Raw genomic sequence first — 25,973 nt, 5'->3', positions numbered from 1 at the left:
AAAACTCCCAAGACACAAGAGTCCAGGGCCAGATGGCTTCCCAGGGAAAATCTATCAAATGTTGAAAGAAGAAATCATACCTATTCTACTAAACCTGTTTGGAAAGATAGAAAGAGATGGAGTACTTCCAAATTCATTCTATGAGGCTAGCATCACCTTAATTCCAAAACCAGACAAAGACCCCACCAAAAAGGAGAATTACAGACCAATATCCTAATGAACATGGATGCAAAAATTCTCAACAAGATACTAGCCAATAGGATCCAACAACACATTAAGAAAATTATTCACCATGACCAAGTAGGATTTATCCCTGGGACACAAGGCTGGTTCAACACTCCTAAAACCATCAATGTGATTCATCATATCAGCAAGAGAAAAACCAAGAACCATATGATCCTCTCATTAGATGCAGAGAAAGCATTTGACAAAATACAGCATCCATTCCTGATCAAAACACTTCAGAGTGTTGGGATAGAGGGAACTTTCATGGACATCTTAAAACCCATCTACGAAAAGCCCACAGCAAATACATTCTCAATGGGGAAGCACTGGGAGCCTTCCCCTAAGATCAGGAACAAGACAGGGATGTCCACTCTCACCACTGCTATTCAACATAGTACTGGAAGTCCTCGCCTCAGCAATCAGACAACAAAAAGACATTAAAGGCATTCAAATTGGCAAAGAAGAAGTCAAACTCTCCCTCTTCGCCGATGACATGATACTCTATATAGAAAACCCAAAAGCCTCCACCCCAAGATTGCTAGAACTCATACAGCAATTTGGTAGCATGGCAGGATACAAAATCAATGCCCAGAAATCAAAGGCATTTCTATACACTAACAGTGAGACTGAAGAAAGAGAAACTAAGGAGTCAATCCCATTTACAATTGCACCCAAAAGCATAAGATACCTAGGAATAAAGCTAACCAAAGAGGTAAAGGACCTGTACCCTAAAAACTATAGAACACTTCTGAAAGACATTGAGGAAGACACAAAGAGATGGAAAAATATTCCATGCTCATGGATTGGCAGAATTAATATTGTAAAAATATCAATGTTACCCAGGGCAATTTACACGATTAATGCAATCCCTATCAAAATACCATGGACTTTCTTCAGAGAGTTAGAGCAAATTATTTTAAGATTTATGTGGAATCAGAAAAGACCCCGAACAGCCAGGGGAATGTTAAAAAAGCAAACCATAGCTGGGGGCATCACAATGCCAGATTTCAGGTTGTACCACAAAGCTGTGGTCATCAAGATAGTGTGGTACTGGCACCAAAACAGACACATAGATCAATGGAACAGAATAGAGAACCCAGAAGTGGACCCTGAACTTTATGGTCAACTACTATTTGATAAAGCAGGAAAGACTATCCATTGGAAGAAGGACAGTCTCTTCAATAAATGGTGCTGGGAAAATTGGACATCCACATGCAGAAGAATGAAACTAGACCACTCTCTTTCACCAAACACAAAGATAAACTCAAAATGGATGAAAGATCTAAATGGGTATCCATCAAAATCCTAGCGGAGAACACAAGCAACACCCTTTTTGAACTTGGCCACAATAACTTCTTGCAAGATACAACCATAAAGGCAAAGGAAACAAAAGCAAAAATGCACTATTGGGATTTCATCAAGATAAGAAGCTTTTGCACAGCAAATGATACCATCAACAAAACACAAAGACAACCTAAAGATTGGGGGAAGACATTTGCAAATGTCGCATCAGATAAAGAGCTAGTTTCCAAGATCTATAAAGAACTTATTAAACTCAACACCAAAGAAACAGACAATCCAATCCTGAAATGGGCCAAAGACATGAACAGAGAACAGAAATCTCACAGAGGAAGACATGGACATGGCCAACACACACATGAGAGAATGCTCTGCATCACTTGCCATCAGGGAAATACCAATCAAAACCACAATGAGATACCACCTCACACAGTGATAATGTGGAAAATTAACGAGGCAGGAAACCACAAATGTTGGAGAGGATGCAGAGAAAAGGGAACCCTCTTATACTGTTGGTGGGAATGTGAACTGGTGCAGCCACTTTGGAAAACTGTGTGGAGTTTCCTCAAAGAGTTAAAAATAGACCTGCCGAATGACCCATCAATTGCACTGTTGGGGATTTACCCCAAAGATTCAGATGCAGTGAAACGCCAGGACACCTGCACCCCGATGTTTCTAGCAGCAATGTCCACAATAGCCAAACTGTGGAAGGAGCCCCAGTGTCCATCAAAAGATGAATGGATAAAGAAGATGTGGTTTATGTATAAAATGGAATATTCCTCAGCCATTAGAGACGACAAATACCCACGTTTTGCTTCAATGTGGATGGAACTGGAGGGCATTGTGCTGACTGAAATAAGTCAATCAGAGAAGGACAAACATTATATGGTCTCATTCATTTGGGAAATATAAATAATAGTGAAAGGGAATAGAAGGGAAGGGAGAAGAAATGGGTAGGAAATATGAGAAAGGGAGACAGAACATATAGACTCCTAACTCTGGGAAATGAACTAGGGGTGGTGGAAGGGGAGGAGGGCGGGGGGTGGGGGTGAAGGGGTGACGGGCACTGAGGGAGGCACTCGACGGGATGAGCACTGGCTGTTATTCTGTATGTTGGCAAATTGAACACCAATAAAAAATAAATTTATTATTAAGAAAAAAAAACACATGGCCAACAAACACATGAGGAAATGCTCTGCATTACTTGCCATCAGGGAAATACAAATCAAAACCACAATGAGATACCACCTCACACAAGTGAGAATGGAGAAAATTAACAAAGCAGGAAACCACAAATGTTGCAGAAGATGTGGAGAAGGGGGAACCCTCCTGCACTGTTCGTGTGAATTTAACTGGTATAGCCACTCTGGAAAACTGTGTGGAGTTCCTCAAAGAGTTAAAAATTGATCTGCCCTATGACCCAGCAATTGCACTGCTGGGGATTTACCCCAAAGGTACAGATTCAATGAGACGCCAGAACACCTGCACCCCGATGTTTATAGCAGCAATGTGCAAAATAGCCAAGGTTGGAAGGAGCCTCGGTGTCCATCGAAAGATGAATGGATAAAGAAGATGTGGTTTATGTATACAATGGAATATTACTCAGCCATTAGAAACGACAAATACCCACCATTTGCTTCAACGTGGATGGAACTGGAGGGTATTATGCTGTGTGAAATAATTCAATCGGAGAAGGACAGACATTATATGGTCTCATTCATTTGGGGAATATAAAATATAGTGAAAGGGAATAAACGGGAAAGGAGAAAAAATGAGTGGGAAATATCGGAAAGGGAGGCTGAACATGAAAGCCTCCTAACTCTGGGAAACGAACTAGGGGTGGTGGAAGGTGAGGTGGGCGGGGGGTGGGGGTGACTGGCTGATGAGCACTGAGGTGGGCACTTGATGGAATGAGCACTGGGTGTTATTCTATATGTTGGCAAATTGAACACCAAAAAAAAAAATAAATTTATAAAAATAAAAAAAGAGCCTTAATTAATATACTGGACCATATGGATTTCACAATATTTACAAATCTTTCCTTCAGAACGCAACTGAATACACATTCTTCTAAAGTGCACATGGAACTTTCTGCATAATAGAGGACATACTGGGTCACAAATCAGATCTCAACTGATACCAAAAGATTGAGATTGTCGCCTGCATATTTTCAGACCACAATATTTTGAAACTAGCGCTCAATCACAACAAGAAAATTGGAAGAAACTCAAACACGTGTAGGTTACAAAGCATCCTGCTAAAAGATGAGTCAGTCAACCAGGTAAATAGAGAAGAATTAAAAAGATTCATGGAAACTAATGAAAATGCAAATACAGTTGTTCAAAATCTTTCAGATACCCAGAAAAGCAGTTAAGAGAGAAATACATCACAATACAAACCTCCCTCAAAAAATTGTAAAAAACTTAAATACACTAGCTAACCTGACACCTAAAGGTACTGGAGAAAAAACAGCAAGCAAAGCCTACACCATACAGAAGAAGAGAGATAAGAAAAATTTGAGTAGAACTTAATGAAATACAGATCAGAACTGTAGAACAGATCAACAAAACCAGGAGTGGTTTCTTTGAAAGAAATAATAAGATAAATAAACCATTAGCCAACCTTATTAAAAGGAAAGGGAAAAGACTCTAATAAAATTATGAATGAAAGAGGAGAAAGCACAACCAAACCAAGGAAATACAAACAATTTAAAAAACGTATTATGGGCAGCTTTATGCCAACAAATTAGGCAATCTAGTAGAATGGACACATTTCTGGAAAACCACAAATTATCAAAACTGGAACAGGAAGAAATAACCAATAATTGAATAGGCCAATAACCAGGAGGGAATTCATACAGTCATCAGACACCTCCCAAGACACAAAAGTCCAGGACAAGATGGCTTCCCAGGGGAATTCTATCAAACGTTTAAAGAAGAAACAATATCTATTCTAATAAAGCTGTTCCAAAAGATAGAAAGGGATGGAGTACTTCCAAACTCCTTCTAGGAGGCCAACATCACCTTAATTCCAAAACCAAAGACCCCACCAAAAAGGAGAATTATAGACCAATATCCCTGATGAACACAGATGCAAAAATTTTCAACAAGATACTAGCCAATAGGATCCAACAGTACATAAGAAGATTATTCACCATGACCAAGTGGGATTTATCCCCAGGATGCAAGGTTTGTTCAACACTCGTAAAACAATCAATGTGATAGATCATATCAACAAGATAAAAACCAAGAACCATATGATCCTCTCAATAGATGTAGAGAAACAAATTGCCAAAATACAGCATTCCTGATGAAAACTCTTCAGAGTGTAGGGATAGAGGAACATTCTTCAGCATCTTAAAAGCCATCTATGAAAAGCCCACAGAAAATATCATTCTCACTGGGGAAACATTGAGAGACCTTCCCCTAGATCAGGAACACAACAGAGATATCCACTCTCACCACTGTTATTCAACATAGTACTGGAAGTCCTAGCCTCAGCAATCAGGCAACAAAAGAAATAAAAGACATTCAAATTGGCAAAGAGGAAGTCAAACTCCCTCTCTTTACAGATGACATGATACTGTACACCTAGAAAACCCAAAAGACTCCACTCTGTTGATACAAAATCAATGCTCAGAAACCAGTGGCATTTCTATCCACTAACAATGAGACTGAAGAAAGAGAAATTAAGGAGTCAATCCAATTTACAATTGCACCCAAAAGCATAAGATACCTAGGAATAAACCTAATCAAAGAGGTAAAGTATATATACCCTACAAACTACAGAACACTTCTGAAGGACATTGAGGAAGACACAAAGAGATGGAAAAACATTACACGCTCATGGATTGGAAGCATGATTATAGTGGAAATGTCTATACTAACCAGGACAATTTACACATTCAATGCAATATCTATAAAGATACCATGGACTTTCTTCAGAGAGTTGGAACAAATCATCTTAAGACTTGTGTGGAATCAGAAAAGACCTCAAAAAAAAAAAAAAGAAAAAAGAAAACCAGAGCCAGGGGCAACACAATGCCAGATTTCAAGTTGTACTACAAAGCTGTGATCATCAAGACAGTGTGGTACTTGCAGAAACACACACACACATAGATCAATGAACAGAATAGGGAACCCAGAAATGGGCCCACAACCCTATGGTCAACTAATATTAGACAAAGCAGGAAAAAAGGCAGTCTCTTCAATAAATGGTACTAGGAAAATTGGACAGCCACATGCAGCAGAATGAAACTAGACCATTCTCTTATACCATACACAAAGATACACTCAAAATGGGTGAAAGATCTAAATGTGAGACAAGAATCCATCAAAACCCTAGAGGAGAACACAGCAACACACTTTTTGAATGTGACATGAGTAACTTCTTGCAATATACATCTATGAAGGCCTGGGAAACAAAAGTAAAAATGAACTATTGGCACTTCATCAAGATAAAAAGCTTCTGCACAACAAAAGAAACAGTCAACAAAACTAAAAGACACCCTAAAGAATGGGAGAAGATATTTGCAAATGACATATCAGATAAAGGGCTAGTATCCAAGATCTTAAAGAACTTATGAAACTCAACAGCAAAGAAACAAACAATCCAATCCTGAAATGGGCAAAAGACACGAACAGAAATCTCACAGAGGAAGACATAGACATGGCCAACAAGCATGAGAAAATGCTCTGCATCACTGGCCATCAGGGAAATACAAGTCAAAACCACAATGAGATACCACCTGACCCCAGTGAGAATGGGGAAAATTAACAAGGCAGGAAACAACAAGTGTTGGAGAGGATGTGAAGAAGGGGAACCCTTTTGCACTTTTGGTGGGAATGTGAACTGGTACAGCCACTCTGGAAAACTGTGTGGAGGCTTCTCAAAGAGTTAAAAATAGATCTGCCCTATGACCCAGGAATTGCACTACTGGGGATTTACCCCAAAGATACAGATGTAGTGAAAAGCCGAGATGCCTGTACCTCAATGTTTATAGCAGCAATGTCCACAATAGCCAAAGTGTGGAAGGAGCCTTGGTGTCCATCGACAGATGAATGGATAAAGAAGATGTGGTTTATGTATACAGTGGAATATTACTCAGCCATTAGAAACGACAAATACCCACCATTTGCTTCAATGTGGATGGAACTGGAGGGCATTGTGCTGAGTGAAATAAGTCAATCAGAGAAGGACAAACATTATATGGTTTCACTCAAATGGGTAATATACAAAATAGTGTAAGGGATTATAGGGTAAAGGAGACACAATGAGTGGGAAATATCAGAGATGGTGACAACATGAAGGACTCCTAACTCTGGGAAACAAACAAGGGGTAGTGGAAGGGGAGGTGTCTGGGGGCCGGTTCGACTGGGTGATTGGCACTGAGGGGAGCACTTAACAGCATGAGCCTTGGGTGTTAAACTATATGTTGATAAATCGAACTCCAAAATACACACACACACACACACACACACACACACACACACACATATATATATATGAAAACTGGGTTTTGTAGTCATCCCCCCAGCCACCCACAAAAGCTAATTTATCTTTTTTATTCTTCCTTTTAAGAAAACAATGTGTTCTTTTTTTAATGGGAGCCTGACTCTGGGTTGGTAAATTCTCCCTCATGAAAATGATAGCAATGACACTGAGTAGTTTCTTAGAATATACCTATTCCATCCTTTGTTTTCTTTAATTCTGTTTTTAAAATTGTAATGTCCTGTGTGATGGTGAAGTTCAATGTATGTACTCTGGTCAAATCTTCACCCTGGACCATTTTTCTAGAAATGTCCTGCTGGCTGTCTGACAGCTTTCAGAGATTTACTTGTGTGGTTTTATTCAAAACCAAAGTTAAGGGCTAATTTCATAGTCAGACATGGCTTTTATGAGGCTGTGAGATTTTTGTTACCTTACCTCTGGCACAGGGAACTATTCCCTGAGTATTTGTCATACTTGGTATTTTATGAGCTGCACCTGTGTGGTCTTCCTGCAGCCTTAATGCAGTTGACAAATCCCCAGGAATCTGGCTAGCCAGGCAGAAAGCTGTCTCTTCAGGTTAATAGGACCGGCAGTCAATGTTCCTTGCTGTTCACTTAGAAAGTCTCTGTATTTTAGGATGAAGATGTTTAAAAAAAACTCTGAAGAGTTTAGAACCAGAATACAGGAAAGTCTACTGCTCCTACAGCAGATTGCTCTTCTTATTGCCTCTTGGCATCGTAAATTCATAACCAAAAAGTCGTCATCTGGCAGTGGGTGGCAGTTGTCAGTTTAAGCCCTTATCTTCTCCTGGCAAGGGGCCAAGTATGGCATTCTTGGTGCCACTTTCTCTGGACTCCCAGCTGACTTGTGGGTGTTTTTGACAGCCTTCAATCCACTGAAAAAGGGGCCAGTGTTTCCATCCATCAAGGACATTTTTTGACTCACTGATATTTTTATTTACCACTTGTGGTCTTGACCTCCTCTTCCCTCCACAACAGGTGACAAGTGTGTTAGAAAGTCCATCTCAGGATCTCCCTGAGTCAACCTGGTGAGGGTTGGGACTCAAGAAGGGAGGGAAGCAGGTCCTGGATACCATGGGACATACCTGATGTCTGATGTGTGGAGAACTTTGGGGGGGGTCCACATGGAAGCATCAAAGGATAAGTTTCGGAAGGTTACAAATCTGGTCCACTTGCAAATATAGAATGTTAAGAGGGAATTCCTAGGTAAGTTACAAAATTGGCTTATTTTCCAGAAAGCAATAAAACCATACTTCCAGAATAACCTTTTTGATTAGATACTAATCATTTGCACCTCTCAAGGACAAAAAGACCCACAAGTAAACATTTGACTTTAGATTCTGGCTTTTAATCAATAATGAAAAGAACATCAAACAGAGGTATATTCCCTGGAAGACTCAATAATCCTCATTAGACTCATTGAACAATATCCAAAATGGCAAGTCAACACATGTTGACTTCTCTGTGTCTTATTCCAAGTTTCTGGTAATTTTTTTCTTAGCATAAACCCAGAGGAGAGCAAGAATTGAAGAACGTGGCACTGGGGAAGAGTAAGTGGCACAGTCCCTTCTCTGAATCCTGGGTCCTATTTCCAGACCTCTGCCAGAGCCCACCTTCAGGGAGGCCCCACTGTAGAGCGTAGAGATGGAGATGGTGGCCCCTCTACACTTACACTCTTACCAGCTTCTATCCTCCCTCAGGAGGAAGACGCCTCAGGTCAAAAAGGAGGCTTCCATAGGGAATCTGTTGAGGTAGCACCCATTGGCTCCAGACCTCTGGAAGGGGTTGTTAAACCCAATCATAAAGGAATCCTTCCTCAGATTTGCAGTAGGGAATGGAATCAGACCTCACCTCCATCGTTTGTACTCAGAGACAAACTGATTCCCTGGTGGTGGGTCACCAAGCTAGACAAAGTCAAAGGGGCTTCCGCTTGAGGCCAAAAAAAAAAATTGGACATATTCATCTCTTACCACGACCTAATAAGAAACCAGGAAACAAAATAAGCAGAGAGGCATGCATGAGGAAACCACATTGGTAACACCAGCATGAGCCATTTATCTCTTCACAGAGAAAGGTGGCGATGATGGGGAGGAGGAGTACTCCAGAACCCCCTAAGCATCCACACACTGCTTCTTCATCATGATGAATTCACCATTCCAGGGGAGTGCTCCTACCAAAAAACTGCATATTACTTTCTGAAAAAGACCACAACCACAACAAAATCAGTAATCCCAGAAAATAGAGAGAAAAAAAATGTCCTGTTGCTAGGTATCAGTTTAGGAATATGCTGGAGGATGAGTCATCATCCATCAGTGAATGCTACTAGGAATCTACTAGACCTTTAAAGCCATCAGCAGATACCTGGAGGGGTGTCTGTTCCCATAAGAACAAAAACAATCACCATGTTTTGCTGGGAGATCAGATGTAAACTTGATTTTATTTGTAATTCTCTTTGATGTTTTCTACAATGTAAATAAAGGAATTCTATGTCAAATATAAGCTTATGTATGTTATCTTAATAATTAAATAATGCCTTTTGTTCTAATAACAAGAGCAATTCAGTGGATTCTAGGGTTCTACCATCTTTTATTTCAAAGAGTCCTTCTCTCCATTTCATTTTTTTAATAATAAATTTATTTTTTTATTGGTATTCAATTTACCAACATACAGAATAACACCCAGTGCTCATCCCGACGAGTGCCCCCCTCAGTGTCCGTCACCCATTCCCCCCCACCCCCGGCCCTCCTCCCCTTCCACCACCCCTAGTTCGTTTCCCAGAGTTAGGAGTCTCTATGTTCTGTCTCCCTTCCTGATATTTCCTACCCATTTCTTCTCCCTTCCCTTATATTCCCTTTCACTGTTATTTATATTCCCCAAATGAATGAGAACATACACTGTTTGTCCTTATCTGATTGACTTACTTCACTCAGCATAATACCCTCCAGTTCCATCCACGTTGAAGCAAATGGTGGGTATTTGTCGTTTCTAATGGCTGAGTAATATTCCATTGTATACATAGACCACATCTTCTTTATCCACTCATCTTTCGATGGACACTGAGGCTCCTTCCACAGTTTGGCTATTGTGGACATTGCTGCTAGAAACATCGGGGTGAAAAAAAAAAAAAGAAACATCGGGGTGCAGGTGTCCTGCCGTTTCATTGCATCTGCATCTTTGGGGTAAATCCCCAACAGTGCAATTGCTGGGTCGTAGGGCAGGTCTATTTTTAACTCTTTGAGGAACATCCACACAGTTTTCCAGAGTGGCTGCACCAGTTCACATTCCCACCAACAGTGTAAGAGGGTTCCCTTTACTCCGCATCCTCTCCAACATTTGTGGTTTCCTGCCTTGTGTCCCCATGCATTTCAAAATACTATTGAAATGGCAAATGAAATATTCTGTGTGTGTGATAGGTGGATGGATGGATTGTTAGATAGATAGGTAGCCAGATAGGCAGATTATACATTGATAGCAGTCCTGCAAAAACAACAAAAAGCATCTTAAATAATTGTTAACATTGAGGTACTCCCAGGAGCTATTAGGAGTCAGAGAAAAAGAAGCCTGGTCTCTGCTTAGTATTGGATACACACAAAAGAGGAATATGTAGGCCTCTTTCTCCCAGAAACCCACATAAAAAACACCAAGTCAAGATGGTTTTATAGGCAAATTACACCAAACCTTGGGAACCCAAAGCTCCTGTTGTCCCTCAACTGATCCAGAGGACACACAAAAAAGATGGGAAGTCCTCATTCTCATTGTACCAGACTAGAAGAATCCTGAAACCAAAATATAACTGAGGGAGCACTTGATGGGATATTGAACTCCAATTAAAAAAAAAAATATATATATATATATACAAAAAAAGACTCCTAACTCTGGGAAACAAACTAGGGGTGGTGGAAGGGGAGGAGGGCGGGGGGTGGGGGTGACTGGGTGGCGGGCACTGAGGGGGGCACTTGACGGGATGGGCACTGGGTGTTATTCTGTATGTTGGCAAATTGAACACCAATAAAAAAATAAATTTATTTAAAAAATTAAATAAATTAAGCTTACCTGAAACAAAAATCCTCAAAAAAAAAAAAAAAACACTAGCAAGTTAAAGGCGGTGGCACATTAAATAATTTCTGTCCCTATGGCAGTGTTTCAGAGACATCCCTAGTGATCTGGAATGTGTAGGGTGTCTGCACCTGGAAATTCTCATGCGGTAGGTCTGGGATGAGGCCATGGAATGTGTGTGTGTGTGTGTGTGTGTGTGTGTGTGTGTGTGGTTTCACCACATGATCCAAATGATTCTTTTTTTCTTAAGATTTTATTTTTAAGTAATCTCTACACCCAACACAGGGCTTGAATCCACAACCTTGAGATCAAGAGTTATATGTTCCACTGACTAAGCCAGCAAGGTACCTCTGATTCATAAAATTAGGGAAGTTTAAGAGTGTTTAATGTAAATAAAATAAAAATTCCTAAATTTAAAAAGTGGCATATTGGATTTCACCATATTCTAAAAGACAAGGGCAGACATAATCCATTGTGCTCTTCCTTCCTACACTTGGCTCAACAGAATGGCTCCCACAAGGAAAAGTAGAAAAAGAAGGGGCTATTCTGCCATTAGTGAGGTACCAGAGAATACACCATCTATGTTCACAGCACATCTGTGGAGGAGCCTTCAAGAAGTGTTCCCTGAGGGCACTCAGGGAGAACATGAAAGGGATGGATGTGCATGTTGACACCAGGCTCAACATTGCTATCTGGGTCAAAGGAGTGAGGAAAGTCCCATGCCATATCTGCGTGCAGTTGTCTCAAAGATGTAAAAGATGGTGATACATCTTGTACATTGGTTAACCGTGTACTTGTTGCCACTTTGAGCAACTTGCCATCAGTCATTGTGGATGAGAACTACCTAGCCACAATCCAAGCAGTAAAATCCCCCTCAAAAAACAGACCATATTCCAGATATGTAAGAATGACACAATGTTAGTGAATGTCTTACTTTATTTCACTAATGAGTCAAAACAGAACACTTATTCAAGTATCCTTGGTAGATGCTGAAAGAATAATTGGTAGGAGAAATGTTCTTAATTTAAAAAAATAACTCTTGGGAAAAGGAATTGGAGGAATTCCAGAAATCAGCACTTGATATAATGTTTAATAATTGGTTATATGTATTGAAAACACTGCCGTTAAAGCTGATAATAAGAAACATTGTCCAGCATTATTACTTTTCAGCTTTATTCTAAAGATTTCAAAAGAAAAAGCAAAGTAGTTTTCATTATTGATAAGTGTGTGATTTAAAACATGCACCTTAAAATTTGGGATGGTCCATGGAAACCTTAGATGCAATATGTGAGCTCCTTGAGGACAATTCTCAATTCTCTTTAAGCTTTTCTACAGACAGGTAAAAAGCAACAACTTTTCTATAATCCCAGTGGGCCCAGTAGAAAATACAAATGTGAACCAACCATACTTCTACTAACAGTAAAAGATAAACAAAAGTAACATAAAAGCCATATAGCATGAAGACATGCTCTCTGCTTAAATGTCTGTCCTGAGGCATATCTGCTATTAACTAGACACAATCAGATTTGTAAAGTTTGAGCATACAGAGGCAGTTTTAGTGAAACATAATAGAAGTGCACTTTGTTAATTATCCCTCACAATTTCCTGTGCCATGGCTACATGAAGCAGTGGTTCTTGAAGTATGGTCCTACAGCCAGCAGGGAGAGCAGCAGCAATAGCTAGGAACTTGTTAAGAATGCAAATTTTTGGATCCTACTCCAGATCTACTGAATCCAAAACTGTGAAGGTAGGATCTGGCCATCTGGGTTTATCAAGGCTTCCAGGTAATTCTGATGCTTGCTCACATCAAGAACCACTGGTGTAAAAAAAAAGCAAAGACATACCTCTCAGGTAAACTTGCAGAAAGCCTTCACCTCAGATTAAATGCTTCGATGAATCTGGGCTTCTCCCCACCTCTGAGACCAGTAATACAGGCTTGAGGCTTGGGCCAGGTCAGCCCTTTGGTGGGGGACATTTGGGATCTTCCATGACCTTCCTGGAAATCATGGCCAAGCCTAGCAAAAATCAACTATAATTCTGGGGGATGGAAATGCCCTCTGGCCTAGTCACTGCTTAATCTCCAGCACCCAAAATACCACCTGGTGGTAAGCTTGAATGAGTTGCTGAGTGGATGGATAAGTTTCTGTTTGTGTCTTCACAAGGATGAGCAACTCTGGTGCCAGGAATGGCTGGGTTGCTTATTTGGATCCGAGAGGACAGACATATGTGTTGTCAAGTTTTCCTGCACCAAGAGGCCAGAGTTGATGAGAATGATCCTGAAAGCATTCTGTCCCTAGGATGAGGGGTGGGGAAAGACTCAGAGGGGTTCAATGCATTCCATTGTTTTCTATCTTCTGCTCTAAAACCCATTTCTGGGGCAAATCTTTGGGAGTGATCAAAACCTCAGAGGAGGATACAGGTACCTCATGTTCTTTTTGAGGTTCAGAGTAGCCAAGACCATCACAGAATATTGGTCACCTACCTTTTCCAGTTTAGAGCTCTCTTGAATGACACAGTTTTCACTACTGTTTGAAAACTTTCTGCAATTGCTGCGGGCAATTTCAACATCAATAAAGTATTCCAAACGATCTGTGACCTGTCAATTAGCAATGGTACAATTTTATTCAAAACACTTTTATTTTACTTTTTTAAAGTTTTAGCCCAAAAAACCCCTAAAGAACACTCACCCCTTCATCCTCTCTCCCTACCACCTACTCCCTATCCCCTCTCTCCAAAATATCTTTAGAGGAAGACCTACAACATCCTACCTGGTTCTCTCTGTATACTGATAATAGTAAGACCCTGGAAACTACTACCTGGAGCTGTATACTCAGGGAAAATTCTCCTTTCCAGTGTGAGGCTCCAGTGAAGGTGAGACTTTGTATTTCCATTTTTTGTCCCAAAGTCCAGAGCATTCTGCATGCTCCATAAAGGATCAGAGGGGGGGGAAAAAAGGATCAGAGGGAAGGATGAGGTCACCAGAACCATTGGCTCCCCTGGGCTGGAGATGTTATAGGTTCACGTGGGTCAGAAGTGAGGACAGGCCCTGTGTCCACAATGGATGCTCCTTCCTTATTCCTTTCCCACTCTCTCTACACCTCAGAGTCTGTTATCTGGTGAAATCTCCTGCTTTGGAGGGTTTCCCCCACCAACTTATCAAGCAGTTCTTAAAGGGGCCATGCTGGCTAAAATTTGTCTTGCTGTTCTCTGTTGAGTGTTTAGCAGTAGGTCTACAGCAAGGCTTTAGTAGTCCTGAACTCATGAATGGCTGAGTGTACTTAAGGCTACTCATGATGTCCATTTAAATGAGCTTTCTTCTGGTTTTAATAGATTACAGCAGGAGACAAAAGGAGTGTCTTTCCTCATTGCTATCTTCAAGGCTTTAATAAGATTGGATTACATTTTAGGTACATTCTAAGGAATTAACAAGGTGACTCTGACTTGCCATGGGGGAGAAGCTGGTTAGTTGACATTAAGAAGGGATTGGCAGAGCTGGCCTTGGTTTGAGAGTTAAATTGGGAACCTGAAAAATTCCATAGAGGCAAACCCAGACAGCCACAGGACTTTGTATCAGTCCTAATACTTGCTAATGCTTACTGAGTGCTTGCTCTTTGCCTGACACTGTTCCTGGGGCTTGGCACACAATAACTTAAACCACACAGCAACCCTCTGCTGTGAGGCCATCACTCCCATTGTTTTTAGTAGGGAAATAGGGCAGAGGAACTAAGTGGCCATCCATCTAGCAGGCAAGACCTGGAGTTCCAACAGAATTGCCCAGCACTAAACTCGCATCCCAAAGCACCATGATCCACCCCTTCCACATGGCAGAAAAGGGCTACTATGTGTCATTTCCAGGGAAACACAAACTTGAACTGAGGGGAGCCAAGGCCATTGGTTCCATGGACACCTTCATGGAACCCTCACAATCCTTTCTAAAAATAACCAGAATGACAGTTTTAAAACCCCAATCCAATTATGTGGATCCCAAGAACTCCCTGACCTAATGTTTATCTGGCTTCTCAGTATTCCTTTTTTTTTGTTTGTTTTTTTGCTTCTCAGTATTCTTTACATAGAATAGAAAGTTTTGGGACAGCCCGAGTGGCTCAGCAGTTTAGCGCTGCCTTCAGCCCAGGGTCTGACCCTAGAGACCCAGGATCGAGTCCCACGTCAGGCTCCCTGCATGGAGCCTGCTTCTGTCTCTACCACTCTCTCTCTCTCTCTGTATCTCTCTCTCTCTCTCTCTCTCTCTCATTAATAAATAAAATCTTTAAAAAAGAAAAAGAAAAAGTTTTTCCCACAATCTTTAAGGCCCTTCATGGTCTGATCCCTGAGCACCTCTCAAGCTAGTCACACAGCCTCCTCTGAGTTGCCAAATGGGCCATGCTTCTTCCCAGTGGCAGCTTGCCCTACCCAGTTGCTCTTCCCAACCCCATGCAGCCCTCCCATCATCTTTTCCAGGAGATGCTGTGAGTGATACTCATGTCCTTTGCTCTTCCCAAACACACTGCCACTTCCTGGCTGTCCCTGCCTGGGGCTTCCTGACCAGCAGGAGCCAAGAGAAGCTCTTAGCCAACAATGGATGGGAGTTGATGGGTAAGCAACTGAGCTTCCCTCTTGCAGTGTGGCTAAACTCTGAGGAAGGCTATGCACCCTTTTCCTGAGGTTCCAGGGAGGCCCATAGTGGTCACCTGCACAGTAACTCACTGCCCTGCCCTGTCTCCCTTCTCTTCCAGCCCGCTGGTGCTTACTAGGATGGCCTCCCAAGTAAACTACTAGCACTAGGATCTGATGTGGGAAACCTAAACAAAAATGCTTCCCACCAGCATCCATCACCTCCTACTCTGCCTTCAGGTTTAGCCACCAACATTACTCCCTAGAGAGGTGGTTCTTATTTGATTCATATTAGGATCACCTGGAGAGCTTTAACACCTACTGAGACCTAGGTCCCATCTAGAGATCCTCATTTAATTGGTGCCAGTGAGACCAGTGCAGTAGGACATATTTGTATATGGTAGGAGGCTCTCGAGTAACAGCGCAGGCACCACACCTTCTTGGTGTCCAGATGGAGCAGCATGCTAGCCACCCGAACGAAAAAGCCAAAGAGGAAAGTAATGCCGTGCCTCTGTGTTGAGCCAAACCCTCTCCTAGCTTTATTAATCTTCAAGCAAGCTCCCCACTGGCCACTTTCCTGAACATCCAGAGAACAAAGCTGCCCTCAGGAGTTGAACACAAGCCCAAGGAATGCCTGGGACTCCTAGAATGTATGTATGCCAACCTCCAGCTTCAGACCCAGCTTGCCCAACAACAGATGGCTATTTTGGAAAATTTACAAGCATCCATGACACAACTGGCTCCTGGGAGGGGAAGCAAAAAGTCTTCCCTTCCAGTCTTATCCTGCAATCTGCTGTTAAATCAGTTCAGTAAATGAATTGTGGAACAACAACAAAAAAAAAGGTGAGAGCCTGTCTGAAGAAGACTTTCCTGACCTCTGGGCCCCTAGGTACCATGCCAGCAGGCTAGAATCCCCAGTTCTCATTCTGGGTTTGGCACTATTTCTTTCTGATAAGACTGCTGGCTCCCTAGGAATGTGATTATTTCTGTCCATCTCACTGCCTCATCTGCAGCAGCCTGCATAGAAGCTGCTTGGGAGAAACTTGCTGAGTATGGTGCTACTTGGGTACCAAAGAATGACAACTACAAAGGGGTTGGGGGAAGGTACAAGAGCTGGAATCCATTCCCCTATTTCAAAGTGCTGTAGGAGTTCCCCAGGTGGATTGAACAGTATGCCCAGTCATAAACAGAGTGCCATCAGCACGATATACTGGAAATATGGACTGATGGCTCATAAGGTTCCAAAGGGACAAGGTCATAAGTGCCAACATGTGCATTGGCTCAGCTCCTTCAAATGGAACACTATATGGAGAATATAAAAACTGAAGTAAATTCTGATAAAAATGACCTCTCTGCTGAGTATCTTTACAATTCATTCCAAGTTTCATTGTGGAATTATGAGCCACACTACCAACCCGCCAACTGAGGATGGTACAGTCAGCTGAATTCCACCTCTGGGGGCTTTTTCTAGACCATGGCAGGCAGGGACACGTGTTGCAAGCTTCAGAGAGCATCATCCTCAATGGACTCCAACTAAGCAATGTTTCCTAGCATTGGGCCATGCTTGGGCTTGTGAGAAGGGATACATTTTTATGAACATAAAATCAGAATGTCTTCACTTCCACTAAATAAATGTTGGAGTCAAAGAATTATAGGCTAGGAGTAGGGACTTTATTACCTACACATTAAATAGCAACATGTCTCTTTTCAACCCCACAATCCACATTATGTGGATTTTCAGCCCCACAATCCACATTATGTGGATAGATTGAAATGTTGCCCATGGCAGCCTTATTGCAAAATATTCATGACACTCAATTTATCTCCCAATTGTAGAAAATACAAATCATGAATGTTAGATTTACAGTTTGGAGTTTAAACAAGTTAATACACATAAAGAACTTAGAACAACAGTGCAAGAATATATAGAAAGTGCAGTGATGTCATAGTGACATGCAAGTGTGTAGGTCCTTAAGCACTCACATAATGGGTCTTTTGTATATCATTGTTTTTTAAAGTTTTTTTTAATTTTTTATTTATTTATGATAGTCACACAGAGAGAGAGAGAGAGAGAGGCAGAGACATAGGCAGAGGGAGAAGCAGGCTCCATGCACCGGGAGCCCGATGTGGGATTCGATCCCAGGTCTCCAGGATCGCGCCCTGGGCCAAAGGCAGGCACTAAACCCCTGCACCACCCAGGGATCCCTGAATATCATTGTTTTTCTCCCATGCCCACTTTTTCAGTCCAGCTTCAATCTGTGCCACCATATGCACACATGCATAGTGAGAGAGAACACCTTTACCTGCATCTGGACTTGTATTGCCTTGACCACCTGGAAGAGGTACTTATCCTCACTCTCTTTGTTGTATTCTTGCATGGCAAACCACAGGCACTGCTTCACGTTGGCATTTGAGGCATTGATTACTTTTAATCCCCTCAACACCTTTACTTTATTCTTGTTTGGGTCTGTGCTGGCCACCAGGGCCCCGAAAATGGTGAACAGAAGAAAGCAGGACCCCCAGGACCTAGTCATGGTCCCTCTGTCCAGGGACACAAGTAATTTTCCTTGTCCTCCCAGGCTGAAGCTGCAGGTGGGGTGGGATATCTGTGGCCACTTCAGGTCCAGAGATCTTATAATAACATCAGCCCAGCTGGATTCAAGAAAGAGCCATTAAGTTCACTCTTTAGGACTACCCCTGTCTCTAAGGAAGTCAACTTGCAAGAAGCCAATTAAAGAGTCCTGCTACCAGCATTCCACCCTCCATCTCCTCCCTCACCATGTGAAGTTCCAGGAGGAACACTTAGACCCAGGTATGCCAAAACCTACCCTGCATACCTCACTATCCACTCCTATTTCTGCCCCTCAGGCCTGTAAGATGTGACTCTGAAATGTTGCTGCCCCAAGTATTCTTGGCTCTGGCTCCCTGGGGACTCTCCAACCTGAGGTACCTGCTGGCTGCCTCCACCTCTTATGCAGCTTACTGTGGCCCACACCCTAACCCGTGATTCTCCTGGGTCTCCAGCGCTCAGTTTGTGCCTAAGCCCTGGTAAGGGGCCTCCTTAACTCCTGACCTCTGCTCTCTGTCCAAGCCCCTGCAAGGAGAGCATACTTTGTGATGTAATCCAGCCACTGTGACACAGCTTATAGTCAGCTCACACACAGCAGGCAAACTGTGAGGGCTGCCCAGAGGTCTCTTGCCCACCTGTGCAGTGGCCCAGCTTCCTAAATGTTTGGCCTCTGTACCTCTTCTGTTTGGGCTGATAGCATTTCCCTCTGCTGTCCTGCCAGGGTAAGGGTCACCCAGCTAACCTGATACCCAAGCTTGTGCCTTAATGGGAGGGGGCACATGCATCTCCTGAACTCTCAGAGATTCTACTTCTCTGTGAAAATCCCAAGTTGATGTCAAGCAAGTTCCCAAAGGGGCAGATAGATGGGCATTGGTTCTAGGGCCAGAAGACTGATGGGCTCTTGACCATAACATGTGGCAATGTATAGGAAATAATATGCAGGCATAAATCTGCCTGGCAGGTTGTAAAACATTGCATTGTGAAACACCATATTGTATTTTGAAGGATGTTTTGTTTGCTTGTCATTTATAGCTATTACAAACAGTAGTGTAGTAGATAATATTTTTCCAATATCTTTGTGAAATTACACAGGTATTTCTGTATAGTAAAAGACTAGATGGAAAATTGATGCAAAAGCTTTACCCAAATTAAATTTAGTATATATTGCCCAATTGTTAATTGTGTACTAATTATGTATTAATGATTTTCAGATTTTGCTACATTTTAAAGGCACTTGGGGAGTTTTAAGCCAAGTTTTAAGCCACTCCTAACTCTGGGAAACAAAGGGTTGCAGAAGGGAAGGTGGGCGGGGGCTTGGGGTAACTGGGAGATAGGCACTGAGGAGGACACTTGATGGGATGAGCACTGGGTGTTATACTATATGTTGGCAAATTGAACTTCAATTTAAAAAAAAAAGAAGTCCCTAGGCCACTCACACTAATAAAATCAATGTTGGGGGCAGCCCGGGTGGCTCAGCAGTTTAGCACTGCCTTTCACCCATGGTGAGATCCTGGAGACCCCGGATCGAGTCTCCTGTCAGGCTCCCTGCATGGAGCCTGCTTCTCCCTCTGCCTGTGTCTCTGCCTCTCTCTTTCTTCTGTGTCTCTCACGAATAAATAAATAAAATCTTTTTTAAAAAATTAAAAGAAATAAAATCAATGTTGGAAGAAAGTCCAGTAATGAGGAAGCCATTCCAGGCTTCCAGTGCACAGCCAGGTCTGGGAACCAGTGTATTGTATTTGTGCCTCTGTGTATCCACGCACATGTGAGTCAAGAAGCAAAACACTAAATATTATTCTATTCTTCACAAATAAATATATTTATTAAAAAATGCAAAGGCATTTTGATCACACTTTGATTGTGTGCACTCATATCTTCAACCATATCTCTTATAGCCTCTCCCACCTCACCAAAGACTAAGCAGTACCCTGCCTCCCCACCCAGGCCCAGCTTCCTTAGCAGGGCTTCATGATCCCTCACCTTCACCTCAGCCACCTGCAAGTCCCAATACAAAAGTCACTGCTTCCACCCAAGTCTAAGATGTTTCCACCACCCGCTCATAGTTACTACTAGCTGCCCCCAGCTACTCCCACCTACCTCACCTACTTCTAGCTACTCACAGCTACTCTCACTTACTCCCATATACTCTTACCTACTCCCAGCTACTCCTGCATTCTCTCACCCATTCCCAATTACTGCTCTCTATTCAAGCTGCCCTACTGTCACCTACTCCCACCTCTTCCTAGCTATACCTGCCTATTCTTACCTACTAAGAATTCCAGAATGGAAATAGATTCCAAATAGATCAGAATTGGGGGTCTTCAGCAAGATGGCGGAAGAGTAGGGTCCCCAAGTCACCTGTCTCCCCAACTTACCTAGATAACTTTCAAATCATCCTGAAAACCTATTAATTCGGTCTGAGATTTTAAAGAGAGAACAGCTGTAATGCTACAGTGAGAAGAGTTCGCACTTCTATCAAGGTAGGAAGATGGGGAAAAAAAATAAAGAACTAAAAAAGCATCCAAGGGGGAGGGACCCTGCGAGGAGCCAGGCTAAGGTCATGTGGCGAGTGCCCCCAGGACAGGAAAGCCCAGGCCCAGAGCAGCAAGAGCATTACCAACCTTCCCTGCAGAAAGGTGCTCACAGGGAGCTCAGGCAGGATCCCAGGAGGGGCAGGGATGCCCCCAAGCTCCCAGGGGCACTAACAGAGGAACTGTGCACTGGGGGAGAGTGTGCCACACACCTCAGCCCGAGATCCCTAAAGGGCTGCAGCCCACGCCCAGCGGGGCCCAGGAGCAGCTGGGGGAGCTCAGGCGGTGGCTCCACCCAGAGAGGGCTGCGCAGCTCCAGGAGCGCGATTCTAGCAGTGCAGGCCCTGGAGCCCATGGGGCTCGGGGACACAGCCCAAGATCCAGCCCTCCCCTCGGGACAGGCAGAGGTGGGGAGGGCACAGGACAGCAAGGACACTCCTACCACTGGGCAGCCCTGAGTTGTACAGATCTGTGTCCCCGCCCCTGGAGCATCCAGGCCCCTGCAGACTGAGAGCTGCGGTAGTCACTGCGGGAGTTGACTCCAGAGTTGGAGAGCTGGCCGCTGCCACTGTTGTTGTTCCTCCTGGTGTCACCTTGTACCTGGGACTGAGCAGGGGCCTCACAGGATAAACAGTTCCCACTGAGAGGTGCACCTGGTAGGGGGCTGGGCAGCTTCCCCAGGGCAACACACCTGAGAATCAGCAGAGCAGGACCTTCCCCTAGAAGACCAGCTAGAAGGACAGGGGAAAAGCACATTATTGACCAAGCAGCACTGGAAAGTTCCAGGGGAAGACAAGGGATTTACAGTATACAGAATCAGAGGATACTCCCCCTATTTTTGTTTTCTGTTTGCTCCCCCCTTTTTTTCTTTCTACTTCTTTTTTTTCTCTTCTCTCTTTTTCTCCATTTTCCAGTAAAACTAGCCTTTAGACACTCTGCACTGAGGAAAATGACAGGCAGGAAAAATTCACCTCAAAACAGTCCTCTCTCCCAGAGTTACAAAATTTGGATTATACTTCAATGTCAGAAAGCCAATTCAGAAGCACAATTATAAAGCTACTGGTGGCTCTAGAAAAAGGCATAAAGGACGCAAGAGATTTCAAGACTGCATAATTTAGATCTAATGAGGCAGAAATTAAAAATCAGGCAGAAATTAAAAATCAATTAAATGAGATGCAGTCCAAAATAGAGGTCCTAATGACGAGGGTTAATGAGGTAGAAGAATGAGTGAGTGACAAAGAACAACTTGATGGCAAGAAAGGAAACTGCGGTAAAAAGAAAAACAGGGTTAACGAGGTGGAAGAACGAGTGAGTGACATAGAAGACAAGTTGATGGCAAAGAGGGAAACTGAGGAAAAAAGAGACAAACAATTAAAAGACCATGAAGATAGATTAAGGGAAATAAACGACAGCCTGAGGAAGAAAAACCTATGTTTAATTGGGGTTCCCGAGGGCGCCGAAAGGGACAGAGGGCCAGAATATGTATTTGAACAAATCCTAGCTGAAAACTTTCCGAATCTGGGAAGGGAAACAGGCATTCAGATCGAGGAGAGAGAGAGATCCCCACCAAAAAAACAACAAAAACCGTTCAACGCCTAGACAATTAATAGTGAAACTTGCAAATTCCAAAGATAAAGAGAAGATCCTTAAAGCAACAAGAGACAAGAAATCCCTAACTTTTCTGGGGAGAAGTATTAGGGTAACAGCAGACCTCTCCACAGAGACCTGGCAGGCCAGAAAGGGCTGGGAGGATATATTCAGGGTCCTAAATGAGATGAACAGGCAACCAAGAATACTTTATCCAGCAAGGCTCTCATTCAAAATGGAAGGAGAGATAAAGAGCTTGCAAGACAGGCAGGAACTGAAAGAATATGTGACCTCCAAACCAGCTCTGCAAGAAATTTTAAGGGGGCTTAAAATACATCGCAATACAAGCATCCATTCAAACACTGGAAAGAACTCAAATACAAAAGCTAACTTTAGTGTTGGTGGTATAGTGGTTAGCATAGCTGCCTTCCAAAAGCTAACTTTACACCTAAAGGAGCTACAGAAAAAACAGCAAATAGATCATACACCAAGCAGAAGAGAGTTAATAAAGACTCTAGCAGAACTCAACTAAATCGAGATCAGAAGAACTGTGGAACAGATCAAAAAAAACAGGAGTCGGTTCTTTGAAAGAATTAATAAGATAGATAAACCATTAGCCAAACTTATTAAAAACAAAGGATAAAAGAATCTAATTAATAATATCATGAATGAGAAAAGAGAGATCACTACCAACACCAAGGAAATACAAACGATTTTAAAAACATATTATGAAGAGCTCTACACCAATAAATTAGGCAATCTAGAAGAAATGACACATTCCTCGAAAGCCACAAACTACCAAAACTGGAACAGGAAGAAATAGAAAACCTGAACAGGACAATAACCAGGGAGGAAATTGAAGCACTCATCAAAAACCTCCCAAGACACAAAAGTCCAGGGCCAGATGGCTTCCCAGGGAATTCAATCAAATGTTTAAAGGAGAAATAATACCTAATCACCTAAAGCTGTTTGGAAAGATAGAAAGAGATGGAGAACTTCCAAATTCGTTCTATGAGGCCAGCATCACCTTAATTCCAAAACCAGACAAAGACCCCACCAAAAAGGAGAATTACAGACGAATATCCCTGATGAACATGGATGCAAAAATTCTCAACAAGATACTAGCCAATAGGATCCAACAACACATTAAGAAAGTTATTCACCATGACCAAGTAGGATTTATCCCGGGACACAAGGCTGGTTCAACACTCGTAAAACAATCAATGTGATTCATCATATCAGCAAGAGAAAAACCAAGAACCATATGATCCTCTCATTAGATGCAGAGAAAGCATTTGACAAAATACAGCATCCATTCCTGATCAAAACCCTTCAGAGTGTTGGGATAGAGGGAACTTTCCTCGACATCTTAAAAGCCATCTACGAAAAGCCCACAGCAAATATCATTCTCAATGGGGAAGCACTGGGAGCCTTTCCCCTAAGATCAGGAACAAGACAGGGATGTCCACTCTCACCACTGCTATTCAACATAGTACTGGAAGTCCTCGCCTCAGCAATCAGACAACAAAAAGACATTAAAGGCATTCAAATTGGCAAAGAAGTCAAACTCTCCCTCTTTGCTGATGACATGATACTCTACATAGAAAACCCAAAAGCCTCCACTCCAAGATTGCTAGAACTCATACAGCAATTTGGTAGCGTGGCAGGATACAAAATCAATGCCCAGAAATCAATGGCATTTCTATACACTAACAATTAGCCTGAAGAAAGAGAAATTAAGGAGTCAATCCCATTTACAATTGCACCCAAAAGCATAAGATACCTAGGAATAAACCTAACCAAAGAGGTAAAGGACCTATACCCTAAAATCTATAGAACACTTCTGAAAGAAATTGAGGAAGACACAAAGAGATAGAAAAATATTCCATGCTCATGGATTGGAAGAATTAATATTGTGAAAATATCAATGTTATCCAGGGCAATTTACATGTTTAATGCAATCCCTATCAAAATACCATGGACTTTCTTCAGAGAGTTAGAGCAAATTATTTTAAGATTTGTGTGGAATCAGAAAAGACCCCGAATAGCCAGGGGAATTTTAAAAAAGAAAACCATAGCTGGGGGCATCACAATGCCAGATTTCAGGTTGTGCTACAAAGCTGTGGTCATCAAGACAGTGTGGTACTGGCACAAAAACAAACACATAGATCAATGGAACAGAATAGAGTACCCAGAAGTCGACCCTCGACTTTATGGTCAACTACTATTCGATAAAGCAGGAAAGACTATCCATTGGAAGAAAGATAGTCTCTTCAATAAATGGTGCTGGGAAAATTGGACATCCACATGCAGAAAAATGAAACTAGACCACTCTCTTTCACCATACACAAAGATAAATTCAAAATGGATGAGAGATCAAAATGTGAGACAAGATTCCATCAAAATCCTAGAGGAGAACACAGGCAACACCCTTTTTGAACTTGGCCACAGTAACTTCTTGCAAGATACATCCACAAAGGCAAAAGAAACAAAAGCAAAAATGAACTATTGGGACTTCATCAAGATAAGAAGCTTTTGCACAGCAAACGATACAGTCAACACAACTAAAACACAATCTCCAGAATAGAAGAAGATATTTGCAAATGAAATATCAGATAAAGGGCTTATTTCCAAAATCTATAAAGAACTTATTAAACTCAACACCAAAGAAACAAGCAATCCAATAATGAATTGGGCAAAAGACATGAAGAGAAATCTCACAGAGGAAGACATGGACATGGCCAACATGCACATGAGAAAATGCTTTGCATCACTTGCCATCAGGCAAATACAAATCAAAACCACAATGAGATCCCACCTCACACCAGTGAGAATGGGGAAAATTAACAAGGCAGGAAACAACAAATGTTGGAGAGGATGCAGAGAAAAGGGAACCCTCTTGCAATGTTGGTGGGAATGTGAACTGGTGCAGCCACTCTGGAAAACTGTGTGGAGGTTCCTCAAAGAGTTAAAAATAGACCTGCCGAATGACCAGCAATTGCACTGTTGGGGTTTTACCCCAAAGATACAGATGCAGTAAACGCTGGGACACCTGCACCCCGATGTTTCTAGCAGCAGTGTCCACAATAGCCAAACTGTGGAAGGAGCCTTAGTGTCCCTCGAAAGATGAATGGATAAAGAAGATGTGGTTTATGTATACAATGGAATATTACTCAGCCACTGGAAACGACAGTCACCCACCATTTGCTTCAACGTGGATGGAACTGGAGGGTATTTTGCTGAGTGAAATAAGTCAATCGGAGAAGGACAAACAGTGTATTTTCTCACTCATTTGGGTAATATAAATAATAGTGAAAGGATATATAAGGGAAGGGACAAGAAATGTGTGGGAAATATCAGACAGGGAGACAGAACATATAGACTCCTAACTCTGGGAAATGAACTGGGGTGGTGGAAGGGGAGGAGAGAGGGGGGTGGGGGTGAATGGGTGATGGGCACTGAGGAGACACTTGACGCGATGAGCACTGGGTGTTATTCTGTATGTTGGTAAATTGTACACCAATAAAAAATTAATTTATTAAAAAAAATACCACGGACTTTCTTCAGAGAGTTGGAACAAATTAT

General features: G+C 42.3%; 1 protein-coding gene and 1 pseudogene across 1 annotated transcript; one reads left to right on the top strand and one right to left on the bottom strand.

Moving 5' to 3' along the window:
- Positions 1-9,145: 9,145 nt before the first annotated feature.
- Positions 9,146-18,235, bottom strand: CST8 (cystatin 8). The gene is made up of 3 exons (XM_041732410.1): positions 18,005-18,235; positions 13,573-13,686; positions 9,146-9,229 (listed from the first exon to the last, which is right to left on the bottom strand). The coding sequence occupies exons 1-3, from the start codon at positions 18,233-18,235 to the stop codon at positions 9,146-9,148; spliced, it is 429 nt and encodes a 142-aa protein (XP_041588344.1).
- Positions 16,153-16,527, top strand: LOC121478345 (annotated as a pseudogene).
- Positions 18,236-25,973: the final 7,738 nt, after the last annotated feature.

Source organism: Vulpes lagopus, chromosome 18, assembly GCF_018345385.1.
Source record: "Vulpes lagopus strain Blue_001 chromosome 18, ASM1834538v1, whole genome shotgun sequence".
Taxonomy (NCBI): domain Eukaryota; kingdom Metazoa; phylum Chordata; class Mammalia; order Carnivora; family Canidae; genus Vulpes; species Vulpes lagopus.
Note: the sequence above shows the minus strand (reverse complement) of the source record. Positions and strands in the feature narration are given on the sequence as shown.

Excerpts from the sequence above, each read along its gene's own strand:
- CST8 (XM_041732410.1), bottom strand. The coding sequence starts at position 18,235 with ATGACTAGGTCCTGGGGGTCCTGCTTTCTTCTGTTCACCATTTTCGGG. Across the intron at positions 13,687-18,004 it reads CAATACAAGTCCAGATGCAG|GTCACAGATCGTTTGGAATA; the intron begins GTAAAGGTGTTC and ends GCTAATTGACAG. Across the intron at positions 9,230-13,572 it reads AGAGCTCTAAACTGGAAAAG|AAAGTAATATGCAGTTTTTT; the intron begins GTAGGTGACCAA and ends GGTCTTTTTCAG.